The sequence below is a fragment of the Girardinichthys multiradiatus genome, chromosome 24 (assembly GCF_021462225.1).
Source record: "Girardinichthys multiradiatus isolate DD_20200921_A chromosome 24, DD_fGirMul_XY1, whole genome shotgun sequence".
Classification (NCBI taxonomy): Eukaryota; Metazoa; Chordata; class Actinopteri; order Cyprinodontiformes; family Goodeidae; genus Girardinichthys; species Girardinichthys multiradiatus.
In genome coordinates, this window is record NC_061816.1 from 18,908,783 (window position 1) to 18,930,994 (window position 22,212).

The 22,212-nt window shown below is 40.9% G+C and overlaps 1 protein-coding gene across 1 annotated transcript in view; it reads left to right on the forward strand.

Annotated features, from left to right (window-relative positions):
* The first annotated feature begins 2,876 nt into the window (after nt 1-2,876).
* LOC124861560 (bone morphogenetic protein receptor type-2-like) overlaps nt 2,877-22,212 on the forward strand; it is a 44,030-nt gene continuing 24,694 nt past the window's right edge. Inside the window, exons 1-2 of the mRNA XM_047355371.1 lie at nt 2,877-3,826; nt 21,835-22,020. Coding sequence (XP_047211327.1) covers nt 3,769-3,826; nt 21,835-22,020 — 244 coding nt within the window. The 5' untranslated portion in view covers nt 2,877-3,768. The remainder of the gene's footprint in view (nt 3,827-21,834; nt 22,021-22,212) is intronic.

Genomic DNA, 22,212 nt, shown 5'->3' on the forward strand with positions numbered 1-22,212 from the left:
GTTCCAACTACAGGGGGATCACACTCCTCAACTTCCCTGGTAAGGCCTACGCCAGGGTATTGGAGAGGAGAGTCCGACCGATAGTCGAACCTCGGCTTCAGGAGGAGCAGTGTGGTTTTCGTCCCGGCCGTGGACCCTCTATACCCTCTACAGGGTGCTCGAGGGTTCATGGGAGTTTGCCCAACTGGTTCACATGTGTTTTTTGGACCTGGAGAAGGCATTCGACTGTGTCCCTCGTGATGCCCTGTGGGGGGTACTCCAGGAGTATGGAATCGAGGGCCCTTTATTAGGGGCCATCCGGTCCCTGTACGAGCGGAGCAGGAGTTTGGTCCACATTGCCGGCACTAAGTCGAACCTGTTCCCGGTGCATGTTGGACTCCGGCAGGGCTACCATTTGTCACCGGTCCTGTTCATAACTTTTATGGACAGGATTTCTACACGCAGCCAAGGGCCGGAGGGGGTCTGATGTGGGGACCAGTGGATTTTGTCTCTTCTTTTTGCGGATGACGTGGTCCTGTTGGCCCCCTCTAGCCAAGACCTACAGCATGCGCTGTGGCGGTTCGCAGCCGAGTGTGAAGCGGCTGGGATGAGGATCAGCTCCTCCAAGTCCAAGGCCATGGTACTCGACCAGAAAAGGGTGGCTTGTCCTCTTCTGGTTGGAGGGGAGTTCCTGCCTCAAGTGGAGGAGTTTAAGTATCTCGGGGTCTTGTTCACGAGTGAGGGAAGAATGGAGCGGGAGATCGACAGACGGATCGGTGCGGCTGCCACAGTAATGGGGGCACTGTGCCGGTCCGTTGTGGTGAAGAGAGAGCTGAGCCGAAAAGCAAAGCTCTCAATTTACCGGTCGGTCTACGTTCCTACCCACCTATGGCCATGAACTTTGGGTCATGACCGAAAGAACGAGATCCCGGATACAAGCGGCTGAAATGAGCTTCCTCCGTAGGGTGGCCGGGCATTCCCTTAAGAGATAGGGTGAGGAGCTCGGCCATCCGGGAGGGGCTCGGAGTAGAGCCGCTGCTCCTCCACATCGAGAGGAGCCAGTTGAGGTGGCTCGGGCATCTATACCGGATGCCTCCTGGACGCCTTCCTCGGGAGGTGTTCCAGGCACGTCCCACCGGGAGGAGGCCCAGGGGACGGCCCAGGACACGCTGGAGGGACTATGTCTCTCAGCTGGCCTGGGAACACCTTGGGCTCCCCCTGGAGGAGCTGGAGGAGGTGTCTGGGGAGAGGGACGTCTGGGCGTCTCTGCTGAGTCTGCTGCCCCCGCGACCCGGTCCGAAGAGGACGAGACGAGCAATTTTGTTTTGGAACAAGTGTTTTATTGGAAGTTACTAAAGGAATCCAATGATTTAAGAAACATCTGTTCCTGTTGTATCTGCCACTGTTTTTGTTAATGCTACTACTGAGATTAAGTTTACAAAAATCATGTCACTAGGAAAAATAAAGTAAAATTAATTTAGTTATAAATTCTATGTTTTATGCAAATAAAGCTATTTGTTGTAAATGAATCTGATCACTGTATGACAATCTTAAGGGAAGTTATTCACGAAAATTGTACTTTTCTATAGTATGTGGTTTAACCACACTGAGGCAGTAAAGTAACACTAACTGAGCATCTGTTTGGTGATTTCAGTGTCATTAGGATGGAATATTTATGCGCAGCAGTTTTGAGCCTTCCCCTCATTTCTTTGTAGCATATATGAAAAGAGCCAGTCTTTCTTCAAAGCATTAATTTTGTTATTTCACTGTTTATTTTCAACTTAGTCTTTGTACTTGACCATTACTTATTAATTTGCCTGTTTCATAAGCCGTTTAACATTAACTTGTGAGATTTGTTTAAGCATTAAACAGGCTGAAATGTAGCACAGAGAAAACCATGGTACCATGGGGACCATGGTAACTCTGGAGGAGATGCAGCTCGGGTGGGAGAATCTGTTAGCAGGACAACTATACAGGTACATCTAAAAACAAATTCATTTTGTGGAAAGGTTTAGTGTTTTGTGTCACTCAGTTGGCAAAGTGAAACTCACATAGAAATATTTCAAGCCTTTATTTCTTGTAATTTTGATGATTATCTCCTGCAGATAACAAAAACCCAAAATTCTGTGTCTCACAATGAATGTTAGATGAGATAAATAAAAAGGGATATTTTAAACAGAAACGTCAGACTTTTGAAAAGTTTGTTTATTTCTTTGGCCTAAATACTTGGTTGGGCCACCTTTTGCATGAATTACTGCATCAATGCAACGTGGCATGGAGGTGGTCAGCCTGTGGTTCTGGTGAGGTGTAATGGAACCCCAGGTTCCTTTGAGAGCACCCTTCAGGTCATCTTTTATGTTGGATCTGGTTTCTTGTCTTCCTCTTATCAAAACTCTTTAGATTCTCTTTTGGGTTCAGGTCCGGCCTGTATGCTGGCCACTCAAGTACAGTAACACCGTGGTTATTGGGCCATCTTTTGGCATCTTTGGTTGTGTGGGATGGTCCCACGTCCTACTGGAAAATTAAATCAGAATATCCATAAAGCTTGTCAGCAGAAGTGGACTTCAGAAAATTGAAAACCAAGAGTGACTTGCATTCAGCTTCATAATTATGCACTGCTTTGTGCTGATCTATAAGACATAATACCAATAAATCAAACTTTTGTTAATGTAACGTCACATGAGAAAAAGTTCAAGCGACATATATACTTTAAATGTTTTTAGTTATCTGTAGATACAGCATCATTCATACCCTCCTAATTTTATGTTTAAATCTTTCAGGTCCAGGATTAAAACGTGGTTAAAACGTCAGCAAACCACGGAGAAATGACACAAAGAGCCTGAATGCAGCACATTTGCTCTCGGTGTTGTATCCGCTGTCTGCGGCAGAGCGGCGCTGCACCACCCTCTCTCCCCTGGCTGGCTGTGAGGGACCGACCAGTAACTTGATACTCGTAGACGAGTGGTCCAGACGAGCCCGCAAACGAGGCGTTCCCAGCCGCCCTGATCAGTTCGAGAGATATCCATCTCCTCCGTCCGCCATCTCTCAGCACCGGGGGGAACGATCTCCGTCCACTGGTCACAGGAACAACCAACTATAGACGCCGATGACCCGTGTGTTGTTTTTAATGTTTTCTTGAATAAAAAACGACACAGGACGCGCAGAACTAACTGGCTAGCTGTGTGGCTAGCATCAGTTAGCTTGGATAGCAATCAGCTTTTAATATACTCGAATTAACTTGAAGGTGTTTTTTGCAATTTTGCTGGATTTCGAGAAGAGAAGGTGGATATTTTTTATAATTGTCTTTAATTACAACACATGTTTTAAGGTGTTGGTTATTTTAGCGATATAAGGGCAGCTTTGCCTAAGTTTTGCAGCCCCAGCCAGACTGTCGCCTCGGGCAGCTAGCATGTTAGCTGCTGGACACATACGCTGTTTTGCGGACACTCACAGATGGAAGATCCGCCGCACAAGATAGCTGCTCGGCTTATCTGTCCGCTGCGCACGGGGCTCCGAAGCGGGACTAATTCACTTCCTTTTGGCTATAGTTATTAGTCCACCGACCCCAGCAACAAGAACAAGAGTATTATTTTGCATTATTTTTCCTCAATGTGTTGTGCTGTGCTGTCTGGGAGATCAGTTCGAGTTATTGGGCTGACTTTTGAGGAAATACGTGGAGAAACGGAGTAGAAGCTACAATAGAAGAGGACCAAAACAAGTACAGCACGACTCTGAGGAAACCAAGTAACGATACCAAAGTACGCCGTTGGGGCTGCGAGCCGAGCGGCGATGAAATCTCTAGCGAGATTTGGGTTTTGCCTTGCGATCCTCCTGACTTCTGTAGCCGGTGAGTGGCGTAAATTTAATTCTGTAGACAAAAAAAAAATTGTTTCTGATAAATATTTTATGCTCTCTAGCCAGATTATGCACCACAAAGTATTCATTAAACTCGCTGTAAATCATTTATATTGGATTTACTGTACTAAGTCTGATGTTTTGTTTTTGTGCGTTATTTTGTCAGGGATGGTCCAAACATTTATGGGGCCCTGAGCAGAATTTAAATTTGGTGCCCATTTCTAGTTAGATCATCACCCATTATGCCCCATGCAAGACTTTTTTTATTGTGATTTTTTGTTTTATTTTGTTTCGCATACTCTTATCAATTTAGGGAAGGTCTAGCTATATTTCTGTTTTATTTTTATTTATTCAATTTATTTTTAGAAATGTTCTTTAAGGTAAAAAAAAAAATAGTATTTTAAATTTGATTAAGAGATGCACTGTTGACAAGAATCAGATGATTTTCAGCTCAATCAGCCCTTACAATGGTTGGCATGATGCTAAAATTCAATATCAATACCTTAAAAAATACTCTATTCTGATCAAGATCTGAAAGTATAATCAATATCCCTATGACAATATTTTTATTGTCAGTAATGGGCATATCAGCAGCCATTTAGAGCCACAAAATTAACTTGTCTCTTTCATGTATAACAAACAGTAAAAACGATAACTTTTGGTAGAAGTGTTAATATCCTTAATGAAAGTGTGTATCTTGGAGTCAGCTAAACAGATAATTGGAAAACAGGTTTCTTAACGGTGTAAACAAGGTTCTGGTCCATGTAAATGTATTCAGCAGCAGCCATATTCAGTTTCTGTTTCTGGTGATTTTGCATCACATTTTCTTTGGCGATCAATTAGGGTAGGTTGCCATGGTTCCTCCCTAGTTTTTTTGACTCTAATTGACCATTGTCAGCTTCAGTCTGGGTCCTTAATAAATCATGTTTGTCATTTTTCCCCTTAACCATTCTGTACCTTTAAAGGACCTTTTAGGTTAAAAACTGGAGCCACCTAAACAAATAATATTGACTTGCACTGTCTGCCCATGTTTAATACTTTACTTATCTTTAGAAATTCCACATAAACAGCAGCAGAAACATCTTAAATAACCGTTCCCAAGTCTGCTGTACTGTTACTAGAGTTTATCACTTCCAGCCCTGCTCACTTTAATCATTGTCAGTTGTCATTGTGCAGGGCCTGAGCTTGTAATGCTGCTGTGCATAATTGTGTGCCAACCTGGAAAGTTTAAAACAGCTCAGCTTAGACAAATTTTGATACAAATGAGTATTTGAAAAAAATTGTTTTTTTTTACAATTATATTAAAATTGGGATTATTTTGAAAACCCTGGCTTTTATGTAAGAAATTCAAAAGTCAAATCTTTTCTTCTGATCAGTGTAGTACCAGGTTGTGCTAACCACAACACTGGTGTGAACGGTGTTACTGAGAGAAGATTCAAAGTTTGCTGCTTTCAGTATTATTGAAGTGTTTTAAGGAAATTTGGAGGAAGCACAGAGATGTACGGAACTATTTAAAAGGACAATGTTTTCTTTGACATGGTAATAGATATCTGCGGTTCATTCAGGGTGTGAGACTGTCCGCAGATAACAGGAAGGCTGCGCAAAGTACTGCAAAATTGCAGTAAAATGTATTTATATTTTTGGGCTGTCAACCTGTTGGGGAACATGCAGGAGTTTGCAGATGTTACCAGCCTCTTAGAAATCTCAAAATTTAGGTTTGGATTCACATTCTCTCAAGATGGGGACTGCTGTTGTAGTAATGCTACATTGTAATCACTTATATAAGATGCCAAAGACAGTTTAAAATGCCAACTCTGTAATCATATCTTTCTTTTAAATTAGAAAAAAGCGGCTGCTTTCTGACACATTGTGATGCTGTCTTTGCTCCTGATATAAATAATGACAAATCAAAAAAGACTGTTAGAAAGAAAGTCTTTGAATGTTGTTGATTAAAATTGTTCTACGGATGTCGATATCAGATTTACAGAAAACGGAAGTCGGCGAGAAAACTCTGACTTGTGCATCTCAATTTAAATAAATTGCTTCTAGTGGGTAACAGCTTGTCAGAAAGCACTATATTTTATTTAGAGGATAATCTGCGCATCGTAAGCCACTTAGAAAGGTGATATACACCATATATTTAGACTGTTAACTAGGAGTTAATATAGTGCTTGCTATGTTGTGGAATTTATATATTTAAGGGTAGTTGCAGCACGTTTTTGCAGACAGACATCACAAAAAATGACATCTGTGGTATTTATTCAAATACTCATGTTCACTCCCCTGCTGGCCATGAGGCTGTAAGTCCCTTTTTAGTTTGCTTATGCCTTGGGCCAGTACAGCATTTACAGAATTTTCTAGCTATCTTGTATAATGCCGCAACTCACACACCACTTGCCCATGCAGTTGTGAAAAAAACCTTTTATAAACCTTTTCAATTGCTTTATGTACAAAAGGCCTGAAAGAAAATGCAGCCACGCACATGAAGTCATTGCCTGTCAACTTGTGCCATGTGTTTGAGACCTCGGGGCCAAAGCCAAGCTTCTGTGAAACCTTGAGCATTATAAGATAGTAGCAGACAGAGGAACGGTGGAATGTGCTGGAAGAAAAGATAGTTAGCTAAGCTAATAGAAGTTCAGCTTGGTGGCGGGAGTAGATGCCAAAGATGATGTCTTGTAGCATGTGTTATGGCAGAGTTTCATTCTTCTAATCATAGATAAGGTGCTACCAGAAACTAAGAATTATATCAGTTTATTTTAGGTGTGTCAAGATAATCAATATTTCATAGTAGTGCATAATTGTAGTCCCACAGCATGATGCTGCCACCTCCTTGATGTCAGTGTTGAAAGTATATCATGTTGGGGGTATGCTATCCTTGCCCGTCCTGTCAGTTTAGATGAAAAGCCATGTCCTGGTAGGTTTGCAGCTGCACTGTACAATTATGCAGCGCTTTGTGTCGGTGTGAAACATAAAATCACAATTAAATAGATTCAAGCCTGTGATAGTAATGTGACAAAATATGGGAATGTTAAAGCTGTATGTGTTCTTTTGCAAAGCAATGTGTGTACAGGCTCGTTATACCAGGACTCCAGTGTATGGATGTCTGCACAAAGGAAAATAAAGAGGTGTTGTTTTAAATTAAGCCCTTCAACACGCACACAATAATAGCAATAAAGCTCCCATGCAGGAGAACTGGCCTACAGGCTGGGAGCAGTTCTTGCTTCTATCTCGCCCAAGGACGCTTCAGATTGATGATGAACCAGTCAGCAGCAATTGTGTATTTAGTGACAAACCACCTCAGCCAGAAAATTCAGATTCAGTGTATGTAATGCTGACTATAATCAGAAAATTGTTGCACAATTATCCTAGTATGAAAAATGCTGATGAAGAGTTGGAAGTTCTGGGATATTTCATAATCTTATATTTGTTTTACAGCAGTTTGCCTCCGTCCTGCTGTTATAATTTGCATTCTCTTTTTCAACTTGCTTGCTTCCATTCAGTTTTCCTCTCATTTGCTTTTTGAACCCCACTGCAAAGACCCATAAAGCAGCTGTGGTGGTAGCATTGAAATCTGCTTAGAGTGCCTTATTTTATAAATTGGAAATGGCACAGGTGTGTTTACAATTACCTTGCACAAATGATAGTATTTCTCTCAATTCATTCTCATTTCAACCCTATTAAAATGTAGAAACCTTTCCCAACTTATCAGGAATCTATTATAAACATCTGCTATTTCCTCGCTTCCATATGCCTTGCATTCATTCTGTTTGCAGCTGACATGGGTTGGCCTATTGCTACATGCCCCATGGGACTAATTAGTGTGTTGGTGTTCCTAAATTGGGAAAATGTTCCAAATAAATCTCAAGCCTTCTGGCACTGCTTTTAGTGTGCAAACAGGTATTAAATAAGAACACCAAATTGATTTTATTTTAGATTCTGCTCAATTTCAGACCAACTTGTAGCAGATTCCTACTACAGTTCACATGGAAGTACTTCTTCCCTTATCCCAGGTAATATAGAGGTTTAGTGTTCGTAAGTATGGCCAAAATGCTGCACATTTAAAAAAATTACGGCACATTTTCATCAGCGCGGCTGGTAAGACTACATTATTGGCCATATACACTATTATGTTAATCTAACAAATCCTTAATCTCTTTCCTAATGACCCAAGTGCTTTTCACCTTTAGCAGTGTTGTCCAGAGTAAAAGAGCAATGAAAGAATGGCTGCATCAGTTCTTTCTGATATTAATATTGTGTATACTAATTGCGAAGATGATGTATTGTGCATCCCTAACAGCGATACTATGGCATTTTTACTATAGGTAATCATACCATGAGAATCTCTTCAGAATGGAATGTGGCCCTTTCATGGAGGTAAACACAAGGACAGTAAACCGATTTAGGAACAGCCTGCAAAAGACTAAAACCTGAGCTAAAAACTGCAATTCATCACATAAAAACAGAAAAACTACCTATTTATTTACAAAGCAGCTTTTTACCAGTGTTTGCACACCTGAAACAATGCAATGTGGACAAAGAATATGAGAAAGATGATGATGATTATTTGAAACAGTCAAGAGCAGATCAGTGTGACTGGAGTTCGTAGGATCAGTTGTTGCTGGAATGGTGAGTAACTAGGGGATCGTTTGGTCTCACCTTAGTTTCAGTTGTGGTAAACACTCCGGCTCATACAATAAAACAGTGTTTAGGGAGCATTTTGGGCCGGCCAAAAGGAGACATTAGCAGATATTTCAGAAAAACAAAAGGCGCAGCCTTGAGATGGTAACTCAGAGTGACAGCCTATGATTAACACGGAGCGTTCTCCTTGACCAGCAGAGACAATGAGTCTGGAGTTCTAAAAACAAAGTTGAGGATTTTCACGCACTAAACCTTTACAGAGAGCAGCTGCAGGGATTTTAGTCGATATTGGGCTTCTTAAAAATCATGTCTGCCACCTCTGAAATTGCTGATTCTCTGAGATACTTTTACATCACAAACCATGTATGTTGATATTGCCTCAGCTTGCAAAGGTTCTTAAAGAAAACATCCTGAAAACAGTAACCCCCAGCTGTAAGCATGTTAAAGATTGCTAATAAGAACGTACTATAATAAAATTGTGTTGAAAGAGGTGGAGCAGTTTTAGTTTTGTATTATATATTGATCCAAGACAATAAAATGGCATAAACATACATTTGAAAAGATAAAAGATTATAACTTTACAGATGAAGGGTGAAATACGTGGTTAGCATGATGTTGGAATTACTTGAAGAATATAGAAGTACTTTGGTATTTTAAGCTATGGATTAATTGTGGGCTGCGTGCTGTTACTGTACCAGGCAGCCAGAGAAAAAGGTGGGTTGCTTCTTTGCTTACTCAGTTATCTCATAAAACAGATCGTTTTAAAACCTTGGTAAATCTTGATACCGGTAATCAACCCAATTATTTGATTAGCTAATATTTAGTGCTGTTGACACAGTTCCTTGCAATATTGATTGTTTTTTTTTTTTAAACACTTTCTTTTCATCAGGTGATGAATAGTGCACAGCAACATGTGGGAGAGAAGACTGTTGATATGATGTGTGTTAAATGTGAAATAGCCAAAGAAATTGGCCGTTACTTTGGCTTTTTCTCTGGCCTGCCAAGTTGGACTTTAAACAACGGTTATGAAAAGTGTGACGTTTTAAAGCTTAGCATACCATGTCACTGCTAAAAGGCACATGCCAACTCTGTTCTTTCAATTACAAATCCATTTTTTCTGAAATTAATAAAATGATTTAATCAAAATATTTATTTGTGATAATCACCAATATTATTTTGAGTGATTTCAGCTCTGACTCATCTTTCTTCTTTCAGTATTGTGTTGAGTTTTTTGGAAATAAAACCTTTAGCTCTCCCAGAAAAGGAGAAAGCCCTATCATACCAGACAACCGCCTGTCTCCACTCATTGTTTTGTGGCAGAAATAAGCCTGTCAAGCTACTGTATAGCAAGACAAGTCCATACTTGTCACTCACTCATTCAGCAAGGAAACTATGTTATAGTTATAAACAGAGATGCAGCCTAAAACCAGACTTCCTTGCTTATATAATCTGAGATTATGCCCCCCATGGAGTGAGAGCAAACACCACTTGTCGTGACCGTTTTCATGACATATTTGGGAAAGTTAAGGTATACAGGGGTAATAGAAGGAGGGGTGGGGGTTTTGGTATAACTGCGTGGTGGTCAATAAGGGAGGCCTCTAAGCTTCGAGGGGAGTATAAACCCAGGATTAGCATAACTGTACCAGACCCAGACAGACACAGACTAAATGGTGGTGTTATCGGGGGGGGGGGGGGTTACAGAGCAGCAGATGGGACAGATTAAAGCCCCCACACATCCACCACTCCACACTGCATCTTTAAACTTAACCTGAGGACCTGGAAAATCGGAGGTGTCAGCAAATGCCAAGACGATTCATCCTACCTCAGCAACAAGCTGTGCACCCAAACAACAACAGCAGCAGCAGCAGCAGACACGGTTCACACAGATACAAGGGCTTTTCAGAAGATTTGTTTCAGCCCGAGCGTTTTGTGCTAATGAAAACACGGTACATTTGGGAGAAGATAGTCCGGGTCAGTCCTGCCAGGAGGCGAGGGTGTTGAAAAGCAACAATACATTTTAATGGAAAATCAGTGCTTGGCTTTGAAAAGCATGCATGCCTGCTTGTGGCAATGAGTGTGCATAAATGGATGTAGAGCCCAGCTTTCATCAAAGAAAGACTGCTGTTTTGCCACTTTCCTTCTCCTGTTTCTGGCTTTAATTGTGTATGAGAACTTAAACAAGTGAAGAGAAAGCAGTCAACACATCCTCATGCCTTTTTATAATCAAGTTTCAGACTGCCTTATCTTGTGCTGCTTTTACGTTGGAAGTAGGGACAGGGAGAGATTAGATCGCTGTTGTTTTTTAGCAGCAAAGCCTAGGGAAGGGGTAGTGCGAGGGGAGCTTGGAGGGTGTACTGAAGGCCAGTTGGGGGAGGAGGGAGAGATTAGCAAATAACTGGGCCATGGGTAAATACTCAGCAGTGCCCGCCGTCATCCAATGGAGAGCCTCGGAGCAGAAAACTACTCTGTAGTCTTTTGATATGACTACCCTCTCTCTCTGTCTCTTATCTGCCTCGCTCCACTGGCCTTGCTTGCATACTCTGACCCACAATCCATTGCTGCAGTGGAAGCCACAATTACATTGAGAGTTCCACAGAGCAGTGCCCGAAACAGGGCCTGCCATGCCGAATAAGAGATGAACGTAGAGATTGGCATCCAAACAGAGGCACTTCTAAAAACATTGGATTAGGATCAATGAGCCGCAGACAAGTCAGAAAGAAGTGGCAATAGGCAGCTCCCTTGGCTGAGACTAACTGGGTTTCTACACAGTCTGGAATTGTATTTCAGTATTTTCCCAGTCTGGATAAGTGTAAAAAACAAAGGTTTATTGGAGAAATACTTGCATTTCCATCCGTCCGTCAGTCAGTCTCTGTTCTTTAAGGTTCTTATTTAAATCCTGACAAAAGAAACTTGTCAATTCTTAGTCAACTTTAGTATTTATTATTTAAAAATGAAAATAAAGGACTAAGCACTCTGGGTCTGGTTAGGTCTGGGATTGTCTGAAATTAAAACATGATTAAAATTTCTGCAGCGGCTTTCTAACTGAGGCATGACAACATAAAACCCAAAGAAATTAGAAATCGTTCCACAGTTGAAGTCCTGCAGCATGGAGGACGATCCCCTCAAGTTTTATATCTAGACTACTAGTAGGTTTTGGTTTGAGGACTTGAGTTGGAGTATTTGGCTTTACCAATTTAGTAGTATAAAAAGGAGTGTTTTGAACCAGTTTTGGGCTAACTGAAGTCAAATGTGAAAAATACATCACAATAATCTATGAGAGTAAAAGATGATGTCATGAATAACTATCTCAAGTTCATAAATTATTCATGAAAATTTCCAAAATAGTAATAATAGTTCAAAGCAGTTGTTATGAGGGGTCTTCCAGAAACATATTGAGTCAAGAAAGGACATTCCATACGGCGTTCAGTACATGCTTCACTCTTGTCTTGAGTTTCTTGGTTCTTACCCGTGTTCCATCCTTTATTTACTAGTTTCGATTTTTAGTTTAGTGTCTTTAGCCTTTGATTCAGTAGATCCACCTGCACTGCATTCTGTTGATTATGTACTTGGTTCTAATGTCACTGATCACCTCCCCTGGAGTTATAAGTTGGATTTTTTTTTTTTAGTTCTAGTCAGATCCTTCTGGCATGTGCCACGCCTGTTTGCCAGTCCTAGTGTTGCCTTACTGATCAGCCTGTTATTATCCTCGCTGGTGTTCTGGAATTGCTCTGGTGTCTCGGTTGGTATTTTAAACGTTCCTTCCTCAGTAAATATCACTTTCAACCCAAGATGTGCGTTCTCCTGTCAGAGCTTGGATCCTGCTTCACCACAGCAACTCATGAAACTATGTTCCTCAAATTTGACAGCAGAATTTAAATGACCAATCTGTTGCCTGATTGGAGGAACTGTTTTATCTGGGACAAATCTCAGGGTTTAGTTGAAGGGAGTTATTTTTTAATTTGTGGTGGTCTGGGACATCTTTATTCACGTTTGTTTAGTAGTCAGAATGGAAAGCTGTCCTATTCTGCACCACAAAAATATAAATGAACAGGAACAAATAAAATGAACGTAAATTGAAAATGTTGAATTTCACGGAGATGTATATGTCAAAAATAAATAGTTATTTAATCACATTTTGACCCTAATGGTGAAAACACTCATCCCTACTTGGAAGTGCTAACCTACTTTGCCAGAACAGGGTGTGAAACATGTTTCTTTTTTTCTTTTTTTTATTAGCACCTACAATAGCAAGTCTTTGCGTGCTTATTTGTTCTGTCAGAAATATGCATCGGATAGTTGTAGGAACACTAAAGGTTTTTGCGAGTATATCCAAACCAAAACGGTATATGTCTCATTTCCTGATGCCAAACCAGCATCTCTCCTGTTTCTCCTGTATCGATTCATGGTTTTAGCTTAGAGATGCACCACAAATCCATGTTGCACAGATATAGATGCTGCGAGCATACTGGCAGGTGTAAACAATCTATCCTGTTATTTTGGAACAAACATTAAGTAGGGAGGGAGGAAGAGTCGAGTAGACACTGAGCCATGGTAGCAAGAAAAAGGTCGATTTCAACCATGACTACACTGTTCACAAAACTCAAGTTTCATCCCGTTTAAGTGCACGTCTAAGTCAACTAGCAAATCTTTAGAGCGAGAGACTTGTTCACACAGCAGGCAAATGCAACCAATATCCAACTTTTTCATGGCAGTCTTAATGGGTTAGGGTTAGATTTAAATAAATTTAGAATTGTGCCAGCTCCATATGTGGTACTAAATCGCATATGTATCCGATGGTTTTCAAAGTATCCACAGTCTGAACAATCATGTTGCATTTCATCCGACTTTGTCTTCATTGTCTTGGCTCACACTACACATTCACACAGACTTCTTAACAGAAGTACAGTGCCTTAGAAAGGTATTCACCCTCCTTAGCATTTTTCATGTTTTGTTGTCTCACAACGTGGAATCATAATGGATTGTTTGAGAGTTTGCACCATTTCATTTACAGAACATACCTGCAACTTTGAAGATGATTTTTTTTTGTTTTCATTGTGGAACAAACGACAAATAGGACAAAATAACAGAACTTACTTTTTAGAGCCACCTTTTGTGGCAATGACAGCTGCCAGTGGCTTGGGATAAGTCTCTATGAGCTTGACACATCTTGCCACAGGGATTTTTTGCCCATTCCTCAAGGCAAAACTGCTCCATGTTCTTCATGTTTGATTGCTTTTGCTTGTTAACATCTTTAAATCTAACCACAGATTCTCAATTGGTTTGAGGTGTGGACTTTGACAAGCCATTCCAGCACATTTATATGTTTCCCCTTAAACCACTCGTGTGTTGCTTTAGCAGTATGGTTTGGGTCATTGTCCTGCTGGAAGGTGAACCTGCGTCCCAGTCTCAGATCACAGGCAGACTGACAGGTTTTGCTCAAGAATATCTCCGTATTTAGCACCATCCATATTTCCCCTGACTTGGACCAGTTTCCTCCACCCTGCTGCTGAAAAACATCCCCATAGCATGATGCTGTCACCAACATCAGGATGGTGTTCTTGGGATGATGGGATGTGTTTGGTTTGCAAGGCATAGCATTTTTCTTGGTGGCCGAAAGGTTCAATTTCAGTCTCATCTGATCAGAGCACCTTCCTTCACACATTTGGGGAGTCGTCCGCATGCCTTTTGGCAAACTCAAAATGTACCTTCTTATTTTTAACACCAAGTAATGTCAATTCTCACCTTCAGAGCGTGTCTAAGTGAAGTTTTTAGTAGTTACTGGATAAGTCTAAGTGATGCCTTAAGTCTTTAGAGTGAGAGTCTAAGTCAAGTTTTTAGTCTTTAGAGCGAGAACCTAATTCAGTTTCCCACTTACGATCGAAACACTCAGGAATCATGTTAGCGCCAGGTCTGAACAAAGAGGAAACTGAAATCAATGAACCTGCGTTGTGGTCAGTCGGTGCTCTCCATTTATCTTGTGTGCACTTATGTGCAAGCACGTTGGCACAATGAAACTATTTAATGTGCTGGACGTCAGTCGGTGTGTCATAATGTTATTTCCATCTCACAGAAGGTCAGGCTTTGAAGTCTGAGCGTTTAAAGAGTTAGGGAGACAGTGAGGGTGTTTCATTGCAGGATGAAAGGTTAAACAGCTCTCTACATAAGTTATTGTTTGGACGTCTGATGCCTACTGCTCATTAGGTATTGTTTCTGTGCAAGTCTTGGATAATGACAATGCACGAAAATCACACTTTAAACGCTGTGCATAAAATCTTAAATCCAGTTCTGTTTTTATCAAAAGTTCCCTTTCTGTTGTGTGTTTTGATTCATCTCAGAGTTGTTGCTGACGGAGCGACATCTATGGAATTCATTTCACAGCCTCAAACACCAAGTGTTAAAAGTTACTGTCAGCGTACAGGAGACGCTGCTGAAAATATTTCAGTTTCCAGCCCTGCATGCGACGTCACCGTGTTTGTCTTGCCGTCTGTGGGTGTTGTCGCAGGCTCTATACTTCCTTCTGTCGTGCTCATTCTATTGTCCCTCTCTTTCTCCTCTTCTAGTGAAGTTTCTCCTTTCCAGCTCATGTCCACACGTTCACCAGCATTGAGAAAATAAACATCCTCATGACAGACGGGATCATTCCTGAGCCCAGTTTTGCTCTGTTGTTAAAGTGGCTGCTGTCAAGTTAAAACAAACTTTTTACGGACAAGAAAGTCACATTGTACTGTTTAACCAATCAACCCCTACAATGGCCACATTTACTGTTTTTTATTTATTCATTGAAGTGCTTTTGGCTTATTACTGTCTAACTATTTTTGTCTAAATGCAGTCTATAGTTACAATGTAAATAGACAGCAGACATGACACCTTCACGTATGCTAATATTAGCTTCAGGAATTAACCAGGCAGTTTAAACTGTTAATGATATTTAGCAATGGCATTAGCAACTTTATATATCTCATCTTATTGTTGGCTAATTGCATCTACCATGAACAGACATATGCCAGTATGAGATGTCTCACAATAACCTTAAGTGAAAATTTCACAGTTTTACACTAAAAACCAACATAATCATGTATATGATCTAAGTGCTTTAACACCAACTGTTATTCCAGCTACTAGTAAAATAGCATACTGCTAATATTAATGTAACCTTCATTTTTTAGTGAAAGTTTGATACTTATACTACATTAAATATATACAGTAAATATCTGCTAAATTTAGTTGTAGTTTTCATGTGGTTCTTGCTTTAAATAAACTTTTTAATATGTTTTTTCTGTTCTTTATAGAGTAACAGTGGGAACAAAACAAGCAGATATTAGCTAGTCCTCCTTGTCTAATATAAAACATTTAAATGTAACAGAAAAGCAAAAGCAGACTACTGTGTAACCGCATTATCATACAGTCAGAGTGTCATATTGGCCCATGTCGTGTTCCTGCAAAGGCATGATCCTCCTTTTCAAACTTGTGTGCTCAACAAAAGCAGATCACCTCTGCCAAATGTTGCAGCAGAAACAAGCAAAGACAGAAGAAATGACCCATCCAGGTATACCAGGTTCTCCACAGGACTGGTAAAATTTTGGTCTTTCTTTGCTGCTCTTTGCCAGTCAGCTGGCTGAAAGAACACTACTGCATGTTTCCTCGCTTGTAAGATCTGCCACACCACCTTTCTCTCTTACTAATGTAACGCAGTAAAACTACATTTAGCTTGCTGAATGTTTAGAATTATTATAACTGTAATCAGTATAGTATTTTTTTTAATCAGATTTGTCTCTGACTGATTGCTACTTAGGTGTATCGACAAAGAAGGTAGGTGGAGGACAAACTGCAAATTATGGCTGTGTAGACAGATAAGATTACTATTTAGAGCAAGTCCATATAAGGAACTGGACTTTGAGCATAAGCTCAGACTACACCCTCCAACCCCACATTTTGTATTTTTATCATTATCACAGGTGTTACTCTGACTTGTAAGACAGTTGATTTATTACGCTAAGAATCATACTTCTTCATGCTGGTTGGTGCAGTACAGAAGGCTGCAGTGTTATTTTCACCCAGACAGTGGATTTTTCTTATTGTATAACTGTGTTTTCCCTTTATCGAACAACAGTCTTCAACCAGTTAAGTTGGGACAAACAGATTTCATTGTGAATGAATGAGCAGTGGCCTGGGATGTGTGTTGCAAACAGCAGGTCAGGTTGATGTTATGTCCAGGTTTATCACTGCATTCATCCATGAGTTGTAGCGGTCCATTAAAGCCTATCATCGCTATAGTTTGGGCAAAAGGAGGAACCATAATACCTGTTTGACTTAAGTAAATAATAATTAATGTTCCCCACTCAGTGATGATGCTCTTGTTTTAGTCGTCTAAAAATCCAGAGCAGTGTTTTTCTTCACATCTATAGTTCTGTTGTTTGGCCTTGAAAGAAAACACCAGAGGAATTTAAATGCAGCATTTAAAATGTAACTTAAGCAAAGATGACAAAGAGAAAAAGAGGGTTCAGTTCACAAGAGCTAGTTGGAGGAAGGAAAAATTGGAGCTCCACGCCCTTTGTCTAGAACTGCGGTCCTATTGTCTTCAGACTCCTAGTCGTCTCCTCAGGTGGCACTACTTACCAGGAATCTGTTCCTGCAGACAGAGAAGCAGGAGCTTCTCTGTCTTTCCACGTTTTGTCACATTACAACCACAAACCTCAGGCTTTTTCCCTAGCACAGAGTTGAAGGAAAAAAATCACTTTTCAGCAGTCTATCTGGTTACAGATAAAAATCTGAAGAGTGCGGTGCGCATTTATACTTAGACCACCCTTTGCTGCGGTTGAAGCAACAAATCTTTTGGAGTATGTATGGATCAGGTTTGCACATCTTGTGACTAAAACTGTTGCCTAGTCTTCTGTTCTGAGGATGGATGGAGCATGCCTGAACATTAATTTGCAGGTCTTGCCACAGATTTTCAGTTAGATTTAGGCCTGGACTTTGACCGGTCCATTCTAAAATATTAATATGCTTTGATCTGATAAATGCTGCTGCAGCTCTGGCTGTATGTTTAGGGTGGTTGTCCTGCTGGAAGCTGAACCCTGTCCTTGTTAGTCTCTGCAGACTCTCAAGGATTGCATATCAACTTTGACTAGCTTCAATGTCCATGTTGTAGAAGAGCATCCCCACAGGATGATGCTCCCACCACCATGCTTCACCGGGGAAATGGTATTTAGGGGTATCAGATTCTGCGTCTTAGTTCTCTTATCCATCTAGCTTTACTTTGGCGTCTTTATAATACAAATGCAGCTATGTCTTGATGAGCATTAGAAAACAGTAATGTTCTATTCTCTGTCATGTTCAGATTCAGTGTTAACTGAGTAGAAAATAAATCAAATACATTTTTTGAAATCAAAAATATGTCTCCTCTTCGAATGAAGAGCTTGACTCAGTTGCAAAGGACTGATGCCTCCTATTTATTTTGCAATTTTAGTCATCAGCTAACGTGGTAACGAGTTGGAGATTTTTCTGAGGACATAAGGGGCATGTACCCTTCAGTTGTCATTTTAACCCTTGTTGATGTCCTTGAAACTCACACAAGTTCAAAATCATTTTCCCCAACTGGGAATCAGCCAATACTTAACTGAAATCCAGTTCTCTCATCAAAATGGAAAAAAATCCTGCATGTTTAACCCGTCAGTTGTGACTTTTTTCTCATCTCCTCGATGTGTGCAGCACTCCCCACTACAGGCAGATTCAGGGCCACACAGAACAGTAGGCAGCAAGGGGCCTACAGGGGTTGAGGGCCTACGGTAGGCAGGGGTTAACAGCTTTATCTGCTAACAAGAAAAGAGGAGAAAAGCTGGCTCTGTGCCCAGCTGAGCTACCACTCCATTGCCTCAACCTCTGCTCACTCGGGTCAGCTTGACCTTGGACAGGGCACAGTCACCCTTCTCCCTCCTCCCCCTTTGGAACTAACCCCAACAGCACCCTCCCCCACTGCTCCCAACGCCTCTCCTGGATGGAGGAAAGGGAGGAGCTGGGAGTAAGAGAAGCAAACTAGCACATCATGTTTCTCTCATCTGAAATTACCCACAACACACGCTGTGTACATATACACACTCTCTAAAATTCAGACTATTTGTTCCTGGCGTGGCGCTTTGGTCTCCCAGATGTATGTTGCAAACAAACAAGTACGCTTGTCTGGTTTCTCAACTAGCTCCATCTTTTCACTGAAAACAAAAAATAAGCCTTATACACAGTGCTCTGCAAAAAGTATTCATGGCTTCTGAACCTTTTTTTTATTTTGTCATGTTACAAACATAAACTTCAATGTATTTTATTGGGATTTGGGGTGATTGACCAACACAAAGTATTGCATAATTGTGAAAATAATTTATAGTTTTAACAATTAGTTACAAATAAATATCTGAGAAGTGTTTGCGTCAAATCCCCCATTTCATCAAAGCCATTCCATTTTAGCTCTTTACTGATGTTTTTTTAGGGTCATTATCCTGCTTGAAGGTGAACCTCTGCCCCAGTTACCAGTCTTTTGCATCACCAACATGTTTTCTCTGAAAGTTTTCTTGTATTGAGCTTCATCCATCTTCCCATCACCTCAGACCAGTTCCCCTGTCCCAACTGAAGATAGAATTCCCACATCATGATGCTGCCACCACCACAAACCCTAAGGCTCTTGCAGAACACCTATATTTATACTGAAATTAATATTTGGTGGACTCTGTTAACCAATTAGGTCTTTAAAAGCAATTAGATTGATTTTATTTTATTTCAAACAAAACGGGAAGAAAATCATCTGTATAGCACTATGCTGCCACCACCATGCATTACAGTGGGGGATGGTAGTTCAAGTTAATGTAGAGTGGTAATTTTGAGCCAAACATTTTTAGGAATCAGAGTAAATAGGTATTTTGTTTGTAGAACATTTTGGAAACCAAGTAGCATTTTTCTTTCTCTTCACAGTTATGCACTACTTTGTTTTGGTCTATTACATGAAATTGTTCTACAAAACATTTATGTTTGGAGTTGAAATGTGAAAAAATGAGAAACGATCCTTGGGGTGTAGATACTTTAGCATTGAACTGATTGTATTGTGTTTGTCAGGCTATAAACTAGTTAAATTCATTAAGGCAGTGGCTTCATTTACAGGGGTTGGACAATAAAACTGAAACACGTGTCATTTTAGTGTGGGAGGTTTCATGGCTAAATTGGACCAGCCTGGTAACCAGTCTTCATTGATTGCACATTGCACCAGTAAGAGCAGAGTGTGAAGGTTCAATTAGCAGGGTAAGAGCACAGTTTTGCTCAAAATATTGAAATGCACACAACATTATGGGTGACATACCAGAGTTCAAAAGAAGACAAATTGTTGGTGCACGTCTTGCTGGCGCATCTGTGACCAAGACATCAAGTCTTTGTGATGTATCAAGAGTCACGGTATCCAGGGTAATGTCAGCATACCACCAAGAAGGACGAACTACATCCAACAGGATTAACTGTGGACGCAAGAGGAAGCTGTCTGAAAGGGATGTTCGGGTGCTAACCCGGATTGTATCCAAAAAACATAAAACCACGGCTGCCCAAATCACGACAGAATTAAATGTGCACCTCAACTCTCCTGTTTCCACCAGAACTGTCCGTCGGGAGCTCCACGGGGTCAATATAAACGGCCGGGCTGCTATAGCCAAACCTTTGGTCACTCATGCCAATGCCAAACGTCGGTTTCAATGGTGCAAGGAGCGCAAATCTTGGGCTGTGGACAATGTGAAACATGTATTGTTCTCTGATGAGTCCACCTTTACTGTTTTCCCCACATCCGAGAGAGTTACGGTGTGGAGAAGCCCCAAAGAAGCGTACCACCCAGACTGTTGCATGCCCAGAGTGAAGCATGGGGATGGATCAGTGATGGTTTGGGCTGCCATATCATGGCATTCCCTTGGCCCAATACATGTGCTAGATGGGAACGTCACTGCCAAGGACTACCAAACCATTCTTGAGGACCATGTGCAACCAATGGTTCAAACACGTGTATCAGGATGACAATGCACCAATACACACAGCAAGACTGGTGAAAGATTGGTTTGATGAACATGAACGTGAAGTTGAACATCTCCCATGGCCTGCACAGTCACCAGATCTAAATATTATTGAGCCACTTTGGGGTGTTTGGGAGGAGCGAGTCAGGAAACGTTTTCCTCCACCAGTATCACGTAGTGACCTGGCCACTATCATGCAAGAAGAATGGCTTAAAATCCCTCTGACCACTGTGCAGGACTTGTATATGTCATTCCCAAGACGAATTGATGCTGTATTGGCCGCAAAAGGAGGCCCTACACCATACTAATAAATTATTGTGGTCTAAAACCAGGTGTTTCAGTTTCATTGTCCAAACCCTGTATATGTTTGCTATTCCTTTCTTCTGTCTGCATGAGTGTTATGTCCTTCCGGCTACAGTTAAATGGATTTTTCTATTAATCTTTTGGCTCGTCAAAGGCAGCAGCTTTAATGGGCACATAGTTGGTTTTCATCTGTGAATTCTTCCTGTAGTAGCAGCAGTGTAACTGCCTCTGTAGCCAGTTCAACAAACGAGATGTAGTCAAATCCATCATATAGAGTTATTGTGTTTTTGTTTATGTTAAATGAGTAGAAAAGTGGAACTGAGTTCTTAATAAATACCCTTGATGTATCACATCACTGCAGGTACTGATCTGATGTTTGCTTAATTTTTTCATTTCATTTTGTAATGAAAAATACAGATGGATGTGAGTTATAAATGAACCAGAATGTCAACAGCCTCTTAGCCCCACCCATTAAATTAAGCTTGTTTGCCTTTCCAACAAACGCAAATATGGGAGAGACCCAAAACTGACACCTGATGCCTATTAAGCCAGAAGACCCTGGCCTGGTGTTTGTTTTGGCAATCTCCCTATTTTTGTAAATTCTTGTGCAGTATGCATTTGAAAAGCAGGAAATGGACTCTTGTCTACAGGTATCTGTAAAACCATTCCCAGTATCTGCATCAATATCTACTGTTTAGAATGAAGGCTGCCATGAATGGACACCTCTACTGCTACTATAAAAGATAATGTTTTTGTCCAGATATCACAATATATTCTAACAAACTTCTTTGAATAACATATTTAGAATAGCCTGTCGTCTCACTTTTTATCTTCTCAAAGTTGTCATAAATACATGGGCTAATCTTACTACATCAGATCTCCTGCTGGTAGAGGGATCTAGCGGCTTAAACAAACTTCATTTAGTCGAGCCACAATATTCTTAGTAGAGCTGCTCAACTCCACTTGGATTCCAAGGTCCTTTCAGTCACGTGCTTAAGAACAGTACCTAAATACCTTTGTGTGTTTTCAGCTGCGCAGGGCGAGGAGAGGGAGTGTGCCTTCACGGACCAGCTGCAGCAGTGGGAGGTGAAGCGAGTGGCGGAAGGCGAAGGCTGGGTTTCCCCAGAGAACACCACCATTCGATGTGCCAAGGGCAAGCACTGCTTTGGCCTGTGGGAGAAAACCCCTCCAGGTCAATTACAGCTGGTCAAACAAGGTAATATGAAGTTCCCTCTTACAGATTTCTTCTGTTGCTGCTCTTTTGTCTCACTTGGATGTTTCAAAGCATCAAATAAGTTTCAATATCCGACCAAATCGATACAATTGATGATTTCATTTACGAAGGAAAATAAACTATCCCAACCAGCTGTTTGTGGCACCCTTGGCAGCAACATTTACACCACTGTGG